This window comes from Neolamprologus multifasciatus, chromosome 23 (assembly GCF_963576455.1).
Source record: "Neolamprologus multifasciatus chromosome 23, fNeoMul1.2, whole genome shotgun sequence".
NCBI classification, from domain to species: Eukaryota; Metazoa; Chordata; class Actinopteri; order Cichliformes; family Cichlidae; genus Neolamprologus; species Neolamprologus multifasciatus.
Genome location: NC_140460.1, coordinates 22,029,144 through 22,044,383, shown reverse-complemented (window position 1 = coordinate 22,044,383; position 15,240 = coordinate 22,029,144). Strand labels below are relative to the sequence as shown.

The 15,240-nt window shown below is 40.2% G+C and overlaps 1 protein-coding gene across 3 annotated transcripts in view; it reads right to left on the bottom strand.

Moving 5' to 3' along the window:
- LOC146491525 (receptor tyrosine-protein kinase erbB-4-like) overlaps nt 1–15,240 on the bottom strand; it is a 361,361-nt gene that overhangs the window by 71,174 nt on the left and 274,947 nt on the right. For all 3 annotated transcript variants that reach the window (XM_085152628.1, XM_085152630.1, XM_085152629.1), the window contains exons 15-17: nt 14,021–14,175; nt 8,296–8,340; nt 2,150–2,282 (exon numbers count right to left, since the gene is read on the bottom strand). In XM_085152628.1, the coding sequence (XP_085008754.1) occupies nt 2,150–2,282; nt 8,296–8,340; nt 14,021–14,175 (333 nt within the window). The remainder of the gene's footprint in view (nt 1–2,149; nt 2,283–8,295; nt 8,341–14,020; nt 14,176–15,240) is intronic.

Sequence of the window (15,240 nt, the reverse complement as noted above, 5' to 3'; positions counted from 1 at the left end):
AGAAGAAGGACCTTGGGGGGAGGGGGGAGATGAGGGGGATCGAGGGGCGGGGCATTGGAGGATTCAAAGGCATTAGTCCTACTTCATTGAGCTGGGTTCAAAGGTCAAAACCCCAGGGTCACGCTGCAGCAGTGAGGGGACTGCTGCTGTTTGTGCCGCCTGTCCCCTGTGTGAAAGCAATCTGTTTTCAGGGGCTTCATCAAAAAGGCTCCACAGTATGTGAGGGAGGTGAAGAGAGAGGTGAGGGAGAGCGAGACAGAAGGAGGAAAACTCAAAACAAAAACAAAAACAGGAAGTTAAGACGACAAAGGAATAAAGCGCCTGTTCACGAGGGAGGGAGACAGATAAGCAGAGATCAAAAATGGGGGAAAAAACGAGAAGGTGAGGACACGACGAGAGACAGACGGTGAATAGTAAAACAGAGAAAACACTGAAAGAAAGGGAGAACAGTGAAATGGCAGAGTGAGTGTGAGTGTTTCTTTCCTTTTTTTTTGCAAGTCAACACAGTGCAACAGCCTTCACACGTGTCCTTGATATGGAAATGCGGAGTCGGGCGCTCAGATCACGTTCTGACAGCATGCACTGGAGGCATCTTTCCCTCCTGTCTGACGCAGGAGGTGAGCACTCTGTTTAAAAAAGCTATGGCAGATAAGGAGAGAGAGGGGGAGTCCCAGAGCCCGGCGCCGTCCCCCAAATCCCTCATCCAGACAAGCTTGATCTCCATTCACAGACACAGAGTCAGCTCCATTATTCGTTTGAATAGAGAATCTGCACTCGGCCGTCCAAAGCCTATCACGTAGTTTCATCAGCCAAAAAAAAAAAAAAAGGCGTGATATAAACTGCAAAAGCGCATGGTCTTTTTTTTTTAAAGGATGCCAGGAGGGGGAGAGCACGGGAAAGCATTCAGATGGAGAGTAGTGCGTGCATGCACAATGAGATGATACATTTAAGGGAAAACAAAAATCAAATGGAGAACCTAATCCCTTCTAGAACCAGCAATACATAACAGGAATCTGGACTGAAACTTTAATCTTTCTATTACTTTAAATTACAGTAGGGGAATTACATATTCAGGCACCGATCACAACCGTCAGGTAATGGCATCGATCCACTGCTTTTGTCCTTTCGCCGTTCGGCCGATGCTGTCGTACGCGGTAACCTCCAAAAGACTGAGGTTAAACGTCCAGCTCAGGACACTCCACGGCTGCTAATATGTGAGCATGTGGGCGGAACCCGTGACCCGCTCTTAATCTGTGTAGCCCCTGGGCCAGAGGCGTTTAAGATTTTATGTCTAATTACTTTTACACGTCCCCTCAGGGAATGAAAGGGGAGGGGGAAAAAGGCTATGCTGACTTTATTTCAGGCTTTCCTGCTGCAGCACTGAATGAACATTGAACAGAGAAATGCAAAAAAAACAAAGAAAAAAGGGTCAAGCGGATCCCCATCCCCCAACCTGAATCCTTCTCAGCCACCCCCTCCTGCTCCGTGACAGTACATTAGCAAATCTGCACGGAGTGAAGACTTCCCTCCGGGTCAAGCGGCTGTCTGAGCAGGGCCTGCTTGATTAAGATGGATGTGCATGGCCGGGATGAGGCAGAAACTGCCCATGGCTGCCCTCCTCTAATTCCATCTCCTGCCTGGCAGCTGTCTATAACACTGCTGCCTCTACCTGTAAATTATCCTAATCCAGAATGACAAGCAGCCTACCCCACCTACGGGCACGACCAACTCGGCGGACCTGCAGTGATGATATGACTGCTGGAGGAAACAGTGTGAGAGAGTCCTGTAGCACCATAAAAGGCATGGACCAAAGCATGGATGCTTATATAAACCCTGCACCCTTCCCGATCTTTGACTTTCACCTTTGATAATGAAGTCCGCTCCGCTCTCTAACGCTTCCCAGAAATGAACCTTCTTCAAGGCCATATCGATGGGCAGCGGTGACTGTGCATAATTTTCCAACCTTCCTTCGCGCTGCCTGCTTTGGCTAAGTACCTTAGCCAAGGTTTAATATTTCAAGGTTTCCTTACAAGGTAAAAGTTTAGTGCAATGAAACTTTTTAAGGGAACTTAATTCAGCTGAAAGCATTCAGAAAACACAGGTGAGGAGAAACCTCCCAATATGTTTGCTCTACCCTCTACTCTCTCACCTCTGTCTCCAGGAAACGCCGCAAGGCCCTCTTCTTTTTGATGCTTTTGCGGCGAACATAAACGGCCACGCTGAGTGCCAGAATGACGATGATGAATAGGCCGCCAATGACTCCAGCTGCTATTAGGGGTGTCCTGTAGAGACAGGGGAAGAGAGAGAAAAAACATGAACACTGCTGAAACATTAAGAAACTAACGAGCACACTGCAATAAAGTGCAAACCTCAGCCAGTGCTGACAAATTATCCAATCTGCTCCAACACCCTTTAGATTTAACCCCTGAAGGTCAAATTGAGTCTTCTGCCGGAAAAATGCGATGCTCGCTTCAAGATCGCCATAAAAGTTTATTAGTGGAGCGGCCCATTTCTGTTGGGCTAAGAGATCGTTTGATGTCAGTGGAGCCATGTGGAAAACAAACAATGTTCTGCTAAGAGCCTTTTTCAGCATCTGCTAGCAGCAATTAAATAGCTTGTTTGTGCCGTGTGTCGCACAGTTAAACTGTCGATTTTTAATCGGTCAAAACGCTTCTAATGTAAGGCTGACAAACACTCATCACCGGGCATCTAATACTGAAGCCGCTGATGTTTCATAGACAAAGTGTCCCTTTGTCTATGAAAGCTGCTATCAAAGCTGCTCTCTGGGACTTCCAGTGTTAACTGCACACAGCAACACTGGATGATAACATAGTAGTCTTGTTTTAAATATTTAATTTTACTGATGCTCCAGTTTTCAACAACAGTCATCTTATGTTGTTTTATATTCTAAGGTAAAGGAAATGTGCCTGAGGTGCTTGGTGAAGACAGAACAAGGCAAATGCCATGATCGGTCTGGGTGAGGGGAAACAGAAGTCTGAAACAGTAGGACAGAAAATCACACATTTATCAGACAGAAGCTGTGCATTGTTTTCTTCACTTTATAATTAGCTTTTTCTCCCTGCTAGGTTAGATTTACGTACCAAAAACTATTCAGTAAAGTCTAAATTATTAGATGTAGGGGGGGAAAAAGCTAAGATGAGGTTTAGATACCAAAAACTACTTGGCCGGCTTTACACTCCTATGTGTCTACGTCTAATGCGTCTAAAACTACTTTGTTCAGTTTACGCACCAAAATCTACTTGGCTAGGTTTAAGCATTAAAAACTACTTCTCAGGCTTCTCGCTTCTACAACTACTTAGTTGGGTTTATGCACCCAGAACTACTTGATTAGGTCATTGGACTGAAAACTACTTGTTTTGGTTTACCCACTAAAAATCTGTCTGGCTTTGTGTTATTTAACCCTGGATAAAACATGGGGTCAAATTTGACCCCATGGTTTATCCAGGGTTAAACTACTTTGTTGTTTTTACACACCAAAATCTACCTAGCTAGGTTTAGACACCAAAAACTACTTGGCCAACTTTACACTACTTTGTTGAGTTTATGCACCAAGAACTGCTTGATTAGGTTTTGATTCCAAAATCTACTTGGCTAGGTTTAGGGATCAAGGACTACTTGTCATGCTTAGAGCTTCTAAAAGTACTTTGTTGGGTTTATGCACCAAGAACTACTTGATTAGGTTATTGGACCAAAAGCTGTTGGTTTGATTTGCACACTAAAATTTATTTGGTTTATGCACCAAACCTATTAAGATAATTGGGTTGGGTTTAGGTGAAAAACAATAACATACATACATAACATAACAATAACACTGCGGATTTAAATGACATCAGTGGGTCCATATGAGATGATTTGCGGGACCAGGGCTGTCTTCGCACAGATGCCAAAGGGCACCTATCTCTGAGACACCAGCAGCTTTGACAGCGAGACAGTATTTGACGCCCCTGGAATGAAAACCGGGTTGGTTTAACTCTCCTTGCAAGTATTTTCCTTTTTTCTGCCCTTGCTGCATGGCTCATGACTTCTTAGATCACCTCCCCGACTCATGCCTTACTCTTCAAACAGTCCAATCTTCCACCAGCAACCACCCACAATTCTTAATGTGACTGTGGCCTGTCTTTCTCCAGTTCAGTTCAGTTCAGTTCATTTTTATTTCAAACATTTCAAACATGTGCCTTCACAATCATTACAAAATATCATTCCATTATTTGTTTGAAAAGGAGTAGGCAGAAGTATTTCCTTATTTGTCCCTACCCCCTCAAGTTTTACCTCTCATTCATTTAAATTTTTTTTGCTCACACCTTCCCTCATGTTGTTGCAGCGACATGCAATAATAAACAACCTCGGACACACATGAACTCACAGCTATTTTTACTACCTTCCCTAACCCATTTCACCAAACAGTCCCACCCTACAGAGCACAGAGCAATTTCTAATTGAAGGCTACTTCCATTTTCACAGGTCAGAAGATAAAAGCCTTTGAGGCTATGTGATCCTTTTACTTGCTTTATTAAAGGAGCCACAGCTTCTGCTACACCGCACTGGATTTCCTTATAGTTAATCCAAGCCCAGCAACTTATACGACTACGACTTTTCACTGACTTTCAAATTTCGAACAAATGAGAAATTAACAGAACCTATCCTTCGCAAATTGCTTCTCCATCTTCTGAGGTGAATCTTGCTTAAGGCAAGCCTAAAGGTTGGAAGTTAAAAGCTATTTCTCTTCACTAATGATGGCACTAATGCATTTGCCATTTACATACCCCTTTCACTTGTGTCTAGTGTTACGCTACCACTCAATTCTTTTCTTAATAACACTCTTTTCTTTTGTTACCCTCATTCTTCTCCTCTTTCTTTCCAATCTGTATTCCATTTTCCCCTTCTTGCCGATGGCAGAATCAACACAACCGCATAGCATAAAATAACACCTGCTTCCACCTGATACCTGAAGTTGAAAACTCTATTAGTTGTGGAAGCCATTAGCGGCTAATGGAAGACTTGTGTACCACGGTGCTCTGGTAGAGGAAGGTGCCGCAGCATTTGCCATATCGATTGTGATGGACTTAAAGAAGGGGGAGCTTGAAATTTACAAAGAGGCTGTGGGCTTCGACATAATGAGATATACGGCCATGTGGTGAATAGTAATGCGGCAGTTTGAAATGATTAGGTCGAGAGGGGAAGACAGACAAGGAGAAACAACAAATAAAGGAAGTGTAAGGGGTGGGGGGAGCTGTAGATAGGAGGTGAGAAAGAAGAAGAAGGCAGGAGGGGAGAGAAAAAAAGAACAAACAAAAGAAGATGAGAAACTGGCAGTGACACAAATTACAGAGTGAGACAGCGCTAAACAAGGGAAAGGACTACTTTAATTAGGAGGATAGGTTTTATAGCAAGACAAGTGACACAGGGTCATCAGATGAGACGGGGGAATAACGCCGCTGTAAGAGCAGAAGGAGAACCTGGAGACTCAGCAAAAGACTCCCAAAGGAAAGTAAAAAGGTCTAATTTTCTGGGTTTAAGAGGACCTCGTGGCCTCTGTTTTTATTGGTATACTGGTTTGGTTAAATTCTAATGACTCCGTCTCTCTTTAGAATTTGCTCTAATTGTCTTTTATGGGTGTTTTAATAGAACTGTTGTCGTCCTCGGGCTGTTTAGGTTCACCACATGTTCTTAACCCTACTTGCTTGCTGTTGTTTTGCCCTTTTGTTAATAATAGTAATACGGTTCTCTGTGCCGTAGCTGGTAACGCAGCTGCTTTTATGTATTTTGGGGATTTCTTGCTGCCACCTGCTCTTTCAGCCTTTCTAACATTTTGTCTTGTATCTTAATAATAATAATAAAATTCTGTATTTTGAAAGTGTGATCTTTTTCATTTGCTTTTGTACTTTACTAAGCCAAGATATAATAGCAGCCAAGTCCTATTTTAATATCAGATCCTGGTTTTATAAAAAAGTTCAACAGTTTGGCAAATGCACCTATGTGTTTCCTTTTAGCACAAAAAGCTGGGAGAGGATTAGCCAACAAAAGTAACACACAGCATTGGGCATAACCAGCTATGAGTTAATTGATGTCTGGACCTCTGTAGGATGGTAAAAATTGGCACCTTCAACTTGTACTTTATTTGCATAGCACATTTAAAACAACTATGGCTAAACACAGTGCTTTACAGGTTCAGCCAGTGAAAACGATGATGAGGGACAATAGAAATAAAATGGTGTAAAAATACAATAAAACCGAAAGCACTAAATTCTCTAAAAGCCAGGGAAAACAGGCGAGCTTTGGGTAACAACATGAAGGTCCCTAAATTATGATCAGATCAGTGTAGGGCCTACAAGTATTATAAGAACAGTAGAGGACCTTAGTGCCATAGCAGGAGTCTGGATACTTAAAAGCTCAGATAAATAAAAAAGCTCAGAGTCTTTGAAAAGACTCTGAAAAGGCCCTACTGTGCCTCTGACTGGGTTGCGTTTAGAGGTGTTAGGTCGAAGTGTGACTCATGAAGAATGGTTTCTGCTGTTGTGTAGTAACTTTTTTCCCAAATGTTCTTTTTAACATTTCAAATGAAGGGATAATTCCATATTTTCACATACCAGAGAAGGAAAGCTGTTTTTTTTTTTTTTTTTCAAAATTTGACTGTTTTGTAATGCTTTGACGTAGTTTATTTAGAAGTTTAGCCTATTGGTTAGTGGAGCAAACGTTTTACCCCTAAAATGTGATAGATTAAGTGAAAAAAAGCCTCACTATTTTCTAAACCCTGGTTATGACCCTGCACGTAATGAAATCACTACTTGGTGCACTATATTTACCATCTGCCATTCTAATTCTGAGTGTTTAAACGATTCACTGTGCTGTGGATCAAAAAAAGGTAGCATCTTTTACCCAATTTAACCTGCATGTTCTTAGATATGAAAAAACACTAACGTGACACTCAGCGTAGCAGATCAGTGATTGTAATTACAGAACTAGCTATTATGTCAGGAGTCACTGGTGGTGGTCTGTCAACATAATAATCAAAATGGAGCTAAAAGGTGCTGACAAGTTCAGTTTTTCTTTACTCTTTCCCACAGCTTTCCATCTTCATACTTTACACAGCTACTTTACAGAAATAGCTTCCCATCATCAGTTAGTTATTAAAGTGTTATCAGTTTTGCATCTTTTAATTATCAGTTAAAAGATTTACAATTCCTTTATACCCTCTCCAATGTAATAAAAGGCCTAAAACTGATGTGTCACTATGACAAGTCCAAGTAAACAGATATATAAAAATAAATAAATAAATTAAGCCATTAAATGCACCATGACATTATTAAATAAACGGATAAACAAATTAATTTATAAAGTATTAGAAGTCAATTCTCAATTCTGTTTTCATTTGCTTATGTGTATTATTTCCCCGTTATTAATTTGAATTTTTTTGTGCATTTCTGCTTCATTACCAAACGACGAGGGGGCTTTCAGCCTGATTAGATAGTGACTCAGAAATTAGCAATCATCTCACCGCAGGATGCCGTCTCTCTAAAGGATAAAAAACTGATACAACAGAACACCTCCAATGACAGACGGTCTTATTTAGAATGCTCAAAAGAATGTAAAAAGAATAAAATAAAAATAAAAACGTGACCAAAAAAGTATAAATATACTTAATATGAAGACTGGTGCTTTTAATGGCAGTTTCTTAATGTATATTTTTCTTTTGGCCACCCAAGTACTGCTTTTGCCATCACTGAAAATTAAATATAATAACAAAATCTAAAATTAAAAAGTTAACTAAAAATGAAAAATTAAATTTTAAATAAGAAGGACAATATAAATATAAAATATAAATATAAAAATGTTGCTAATATCAATTTTTCAAGCAAAAATTTACAACATACAAAGGACCAAAATCATCATTTCTAATGAAATTAAAGAAACATTTTGTAAATATCTTTGATACTATTAATAGTTTATTTATTGATTTATTTTGGCACTTTTGGTCCTCCATACAGTCTATCCCACATCTGTTAAGTTTTTCAGAGGAATTTTTTTTTTTTTTTTCCCTTGCTGGTTCCATCTACACATATCAGACACAGTCAAAGTAACATAATTGGACCAGACGAAGGCTTAGCACAAGCTTAGACAACAACAAAAGATTCCCATGTTACCTGTCAGATAGACTACACTGTTGTTAATGAGCATCATAAGGTACGGGATTTAACAGAAACTTTAATGAGTTTTAGCAGGATCTGATGGTGGTCTCCCAGTCCCACATCACAAATGTATCCTGAGATGCCTTACCTGTCCATCATCCCAACACAATCTTGGAGTCTTGGCCCGACACACCTGCAGGGCAGAGAAACCAGAGAGATCATCCATTAAATCGGGGACAGGTTATGAGTAAACCTCATGTTGCTTTTCTTCCACGTCAATCAGCTGTCACTGGGCAGGGACCTGTGAAATATTGAATCCCGAGCATGGCTGACCGCTTGTCAATATGACACGAAGAGGTGTGTGAGCTGGAAGGCTTGTTTGTTCTCATTTGGTTCATGTGCTATTTCAATGGATTTCTGGGCTGAGACAAAAAACCCAACAAACATCCCAACATACATCATTTAGTTCAAACCAAAGTGCTGTTTCAAACCTATGGGGAAATCAATGGGGAAGAGACAAATATCAATCTAAAAAGAAAACTTTCAATAGTTATAAAAGATTAATAACGGCAATTTAAAAAAGGGCACAATAAGGCCATTTCTGACTCCACTGAGCATTTCCCCATTATAGCCCCAAAAACAGTAATGAGGTTGAGAAATGTTGGGTATGAACTTGTGGTCTAAAGTTTTAGAGAGTGGAGGTCAAGATTCACATATTCTGGTATGACAGGATTTACTGTCGGGCCTTCTAGTGGTATTAACAGCCACCCTCATTCCTCACGCAGCTTTATAAAGTGGCATTTACCTTAAATATGGTAGCTGCAGGGATATTTCTTAAAAGAAACTAAAGCCTTTTATGGCATACAGTTTTATTGCAGTGGTGTTATACTGTTTGCATGTCTGCTTGATAAACGGCTGAGCATAATGACAGCTTGTCAGTGAGGAAAAAGGAGCCGCCCAAGTGATGAATACACAGATAATAATCACCTAAATATGCAAATCTCCTCAGCTCTTTGGGGTTTTTCCGCTCTCTATATTTACGAAAATTTACATTTACAAAAGCAGCTTTCAAAACCCACCGCACGCTACCTGCCCAGAGACACATGGCAGATGGACAAGACTTGCTACTCCCTAAAAAACAAAGTAAAGCATTAGAACTGATAAAATTGATAGATAGCAGCATGTGTTTCCTTCAAGGATTGGTGGAGAGAGAAAAACAGGGGTAAAAGAGCAATGTGGCCAGAAGTACACAAAACTTGAATGTGAGAAATGACACCTGTTGGCTGGATTAATCAGCCCCAAAGGTGACTGTATACGTATGTGCGACAAGCTTTTTGGAGTTAACCATTTTATTGGGTAAGCTATCTGTATTTCGGCCTGTATGGGTTAACCCATGGTGGAGCCTTTTGAACATTATACATTTCCTTGAAGATTCTTCCTGCCTTAGGAAAACCTGATGCCTACACTACAAAGTAAAGTATTTGAGGGCTTAGGTCAGGGTTAATGCTGCATTTTTATTGTTACAAAAATGTACTTTTCACAAGGGTGATGGTAACTTCTGCTGCAGACCTAACATTCATGTACAAAATCACCACCTACTGATCAGCTGAGTTCCTAGATGATCTTGTAGACTACAGTGGATAGATAGTCGGGGTATCTATGGTTTTAAGATAGTCTAAAGCAGGGGTGTCCAACTCCAGGCCTCAAGGGCCAGTGTCCTGTAGGTTTTAGATGTTGCCTTGATCCAACACAGCTGATTCAAATGGCTTGAAGTCCTCCAGATGCCTGGTAATGAACTAATCATTTGATTCAGGTGTGTTGACTCAGGGTGAAATCTAAAACCTGCCGGACACCGGCCCTTGAGGCCTGGAGTTGGACACCCTGGTCCACAGCTTCTCTATGACAACCATCAATAAGTACTGCATATCTCATCTAGTCTCAGTGTAGCCTCAATGTAACATGGCAGCTACATCTTGTACCTTAAACGTTCTGAGCTTGTATACAATTTGCAATACAATACATGTTTCCATCACATTTATTAAATTATCAATCATTTCATTGTTAATTGGCCCTGCCGTGAAATGTTTGATGACTGAAAGGAAGAATGCTTTAGTTTTTGTTGTGAGATATCACTCTTTATCTTTCGAAGAATCACATTTATCTTTTTCTCCAAGAACAAGAAATACAAGTTTATCTTTGTTTCTTCCTATCGGAACAATCAAAGCAGGATGGTGGTGAAAGCACAGCGATCAGTAAGAAGTGTTGTTAACACTAGGTAAGCAGGAAGTGATTAGAGTAGACTCTTAGCTGCTCATTAATTCCAGATCCTTGAGTGGAGGACTTTTGAACAACAAGAAAGACACAGGAGAACAGGTTTTGAATGCTTCGGTGTGTGTGCACGCGAAGGCTGTGTGAGCACACACGACACAACAAATTGCTTAGCAAATTAGGAGAGCAGGCTAACTTTGGAATTAAATCGGTGACAACTGTGGCTCCTCAAAAGTCACTTGGTTGTCAATTAAATGGTGTACCAAATAGCTAATTAGCAAGCAATCAGTGTCTGTATCCAGTGTTGTGTGTGTGTGTGTGTGTGTGTGTGTGTGTGTGTGTGTGTGTTTTCAATCAGTTTTCTTTCTGCATTAGCAGAGAACAAAGGACTTTTCTGACAACAGACACAACAAGCCAGGGATTATTTTTTGTCAGGAAAGTCATCTAATGAGTGACCTGCCATGTGAACGTGTCCTTAAACAAGGTACCGATTCTATACAAGATGTAAAAATTGTGGTTTTATCCTTAATATTCTTGATCTTCAACTTGTGTATCTGTAAATAATTTGTACCTTCTCCATCCTTTGTCATCCCCTCTACTTTGAAAATTCTCCTTTCCATGTTTCTTTAAAGCTGCACTGATACTATCAACATTTACAGGCTAGCTGCAGTAAAATAATATGACCTCCTGCCATGTTAGAGAAAGAACATTAAGTTCCTTTCTACTGCACACCGTCTCGCCAGCCCTGTTGCTAGGATTCAGAAGTCTAACTTTGTTTGCAGAGACCACTGACAAGCTCCACCTCAGCACCTCACTCATCATCTTCTGTCTGTCTTACCAGTCCCCACTGTTCGGCTTCTTCCATAATAGTCTCCCCACTAGCAGAAAATCTAAAAAGGCCTGGGCTCAAGTTCAAAGCCAAATCTATACTGGCTTCAAAAAACAAGCTTTAGAGGATGAAAACATAAACAGGTAAGAACGGTAAATTTTCCCCACAACCACAACTGCCATTCTTTTGAAGACTTATACTGCTTTGGCCTCAGTATTAAAGTATGTCGGGAGAGACGTGACGGCTAAACTATTATTTATAATTTTGATTGGCAGGCATTTTGTAGAACATTAAGAAACTCACATAAATTCACTGTGTGTTTGAATCTGCCACATTTTATTTAGTTATTTTATAGTTAAAAAAGGAACAGAACACATTTAAAACTAAGTGCACTGGTGATACCTAGCTGCTAATGTACATCTGTTGTCTCAGAGCACACAGACAGTACTCAACGTCAAGACAACAAAAACAGCACATAAATAATATATTATAATATATGATATATAAAAGTTAATCAGTGATAAAATTCAATCAATATGAACAGACAGATAAAAGGCTGCTGTTGGTTGCGCTAAACTTAGCAAAAAAAGTGATGTTATCACATCCTTCAGAGCATTAAGGGCACAGGTTAACCTTTAGGGAAATAATACTTTTGGATTTGTTGGGTAGAATATGATAGGAAAGTTTACACCATTTTCACTTTTTTTTATGAAAAAAAATAAAGCTAAGGGCTGGCTTAGTTTAATGCTAACTGGCTTAGTTTACTGCCAAGCTAAGACCATTAGCTTAGCAATAAACTAAGCCAAATAGCAAATAAGGCTAAAAAAAAAAAAGAGAGAGAAATATTTGGGTCTGAGCAAAATTATATACAACACAAACATCTGCCCAGTTTTTGGAGGTTGATGGTTTAGCTAATGGGGACATTTATAAACCTGTTTCCTGTCTCTATACATGGCTAAGCCAACTAGCTGACACACACCACCAAACCCACCCGGACCGCTCTCCTTCAACGCTTCCATCTCCCACCTGCACAGTAAGACGAAGATTTTCATAGCTTCCACCCTCTCCAGAACTCCTCATTGGCTACCGCTTTAACACTGCTCTCCTCTCTTCCAGTACGTAGCTAATCACCAGCCAGCTGCCATTGCTTTCTTGGACCTGTCCCCTTGCTTTATCCCTCTCCCCTGGCCAAGACCCTCACGCCCCATGTGTCAAGCCTAAAGTCAAGTGCCATCGTAAACATCATTCTTGTGCTAGTTAATAAACCTTTGTTGAAACCTTTCCTCAGCCTCCGCTTTGGGTAATCTGCACGTGGGTTTGATTTTTGGTACACGGCCTCCGGCCGTTTTGTGACACCAGCGTAATGTACTAATGAGGGTGCTGTCAATCTAACTGTTAGCAAGAGAGCAAATCTGTATATTTTCTGAAAGTTAAACTATTACTTTAGTCCAATTTTAAAACCCACTACTTATCTGCAAAACAAGACACTACTAATAGCCACTTGAGGCTAACTCCAAAAGTGAAATCACAGTAAAAAAAATTTTCAGGCACAACTTCACCTGCTTCCAAGGTGCATGGAGAGGATAAAAGAATTCACAAAGCAGGAACTCCAGCAACACTTGAGGGAAGATGAACAACTTTAATAATAGACCAACGCGTTTCGGCTTGTGGCCTTCATCAGGGTCAACCAGGATGACCCTGATGAAGGCCACAAGCCGAAACGCGTTGGTCTATTATTAAAGTTATGAAGAACAAGTGTTGCTGGAGTTCCTGCTTTGTAACTCCAAAAGTGAGCCATGATACACCCCATGTTAAAAATCCCAAACTTTACAGCAGAATTAATCATATTTATAGCTTAGTATAACAAAACAGTTTAGTCTCTAATGTCCTGTTCTGTGACAACTATATGATTATTTTTTAAATACGAAACTCAGCCTTTTAAATTACATTATGTCTTAAAGAAATGCACGAGTAGCTAATTGGATATAAAGTGGCAAATTCAACTCAATTTAAGAATATTTGTGGTGTAGATGATTATGTACCCTCTCTCACTCATAATGCTAGAATTAAGGCTAAAAAAACTGGGCTCAAGAGACTAAAAGGTTCAGCTAAGTCATTGCCAATTTTTGAAAAAAATCTGTCAACAAATATCAACGAGTGGCTATCTCATTTTCCCAGGGCCAGATTCCTCTGTCCTTACGGCTTGTTTTCTCAGATTATGGGTCAAAATGAAAACATATTTGAAAAACAATAAACTGTCATTTTTGTACAAAGTCTCAATAGATTAACTCAATAACTGATTCAGTACTAATCCCCATTATCATCTCTCTTCCACCTGCTTCTATACCTAGAGCCAGCCATTTTTCCTCTATGTCTTCTTTATCGTTTACCCACATCACTCTGCCTGCTGGCTTCATATCTCCCCTACTACTGTCTGTCCCTTCATTCATTCATTCAGTTCATCTGCACTGTACCTTAAGGGTCAATACATTCCACCCCTGACTGGAGGGCATCCCCAAATCTAGCAACAGGTCAAAGAATCTAGCAGCTGCAAGATTAAATTATGCTCTCTCTCCCTCTTTCAGTCCCTCTCTCCTTGGGAGAGAGGTGGTCCTTGTCTGTTATACCACCTGAGTGCAATGCAGTATGACTCCATGATGCTTTTAACAGCATAAAAGCATCAAAGCCAGAAGCTGCTCAGGGTAACTATGAAGGCGAGTGGACACGGATTAACTTTTATACATAGACACATCTTTATGTATCATCCCTCTCTTACCCCTGGGTGCAATTGGCATGGCAGGGATGACACTCGTTGTTGGCCTTGGCGTATTTGAAGATGAAACTGTTGGCTCCCTGCAGCCCGTCGGGGCACTTCTCTACGCAGTTAGGGCCGTCTTTGAAGTGGAGGCATTTTACACACTGGTCTGGGCCCTGTGAGGAGAGCACAACAAGGAGGAGCGAGATGAGAAGATGGGTTACAAAGAGGGTGGTAGACAAGGGGTGAATAAAGAAGAAGGAGGTAAAGATGGCAGTAAGAGGGAATAACATAGAACAAAAACAAAATAATGGGTGAAGAGCTAAAAGAAACCAGTGGAGAAAAATAAAGTTAAGGAAAAGTTTATAGAAATTCATACAGCGATAATCCCACATGAATCCCAAGCAATGATTTATACGTTGTATTGCAAAAAGTATTTGTTTGTCTGCCTTAACACACACATGAACTTGAGTGACCTCCCATTCTTAACGCTTTAAAACCTGTGGGAGCGGGTACGCCGGTTGCACTGCAACCACGTAAGCTAGCGCAATAATTTTTTTTGCATATGAAACCGGAGGAGTTGTACTTACATCTTATGCCATCAGCTTGTCCTAAGTCACAGTTTCCTTCCACATATAGCTTTGCAAAAACTGCATAAAAAGCACTTGCAGCAACAAAAACATAATATTCCAGAAACAGGCTTTGCCGATCCGATCAGCTGTTCGTAACACTTCCTATGTCCATCAGCATGAACTATCACATGTCCTCCATGTCCTGCCCGAAACCGGAAGTGACATCATTTTGCGGAAATGTCATTTTTCACCATCAGGGCCTCATGAGCCTATACTGGTGTTTTTAAAAGTTATGTTTGACTTTATGACTTTCTGTGTCGTTTCTGGGATGCTTAGGACTCATATTACACTGCTGGAAATAGTTTATTTTGATGCACATGCTGGGTTTTTTTTTTGCAAATTTGCATTATAATATTTATTTTCGTTTTTCCTGCAGTATATAAAAATTGGTGTATTTCAAAAATAAAACTATGAAGACATTTAAAATTTCCTGTGGTGGGAAACTATTTTGTGCAACTTTTTTGTATTTACAGTTTTGAGGGATAAGCCTCTTAAATTTCTCTAACTAGAAATATATGTTAAAAAAACAAAAATGATTTTCAATTTTTTTGTAGTTTATTGCACGTTTTTGCAATGTATGTAATTACTATGCACTTAATGCAGACATAT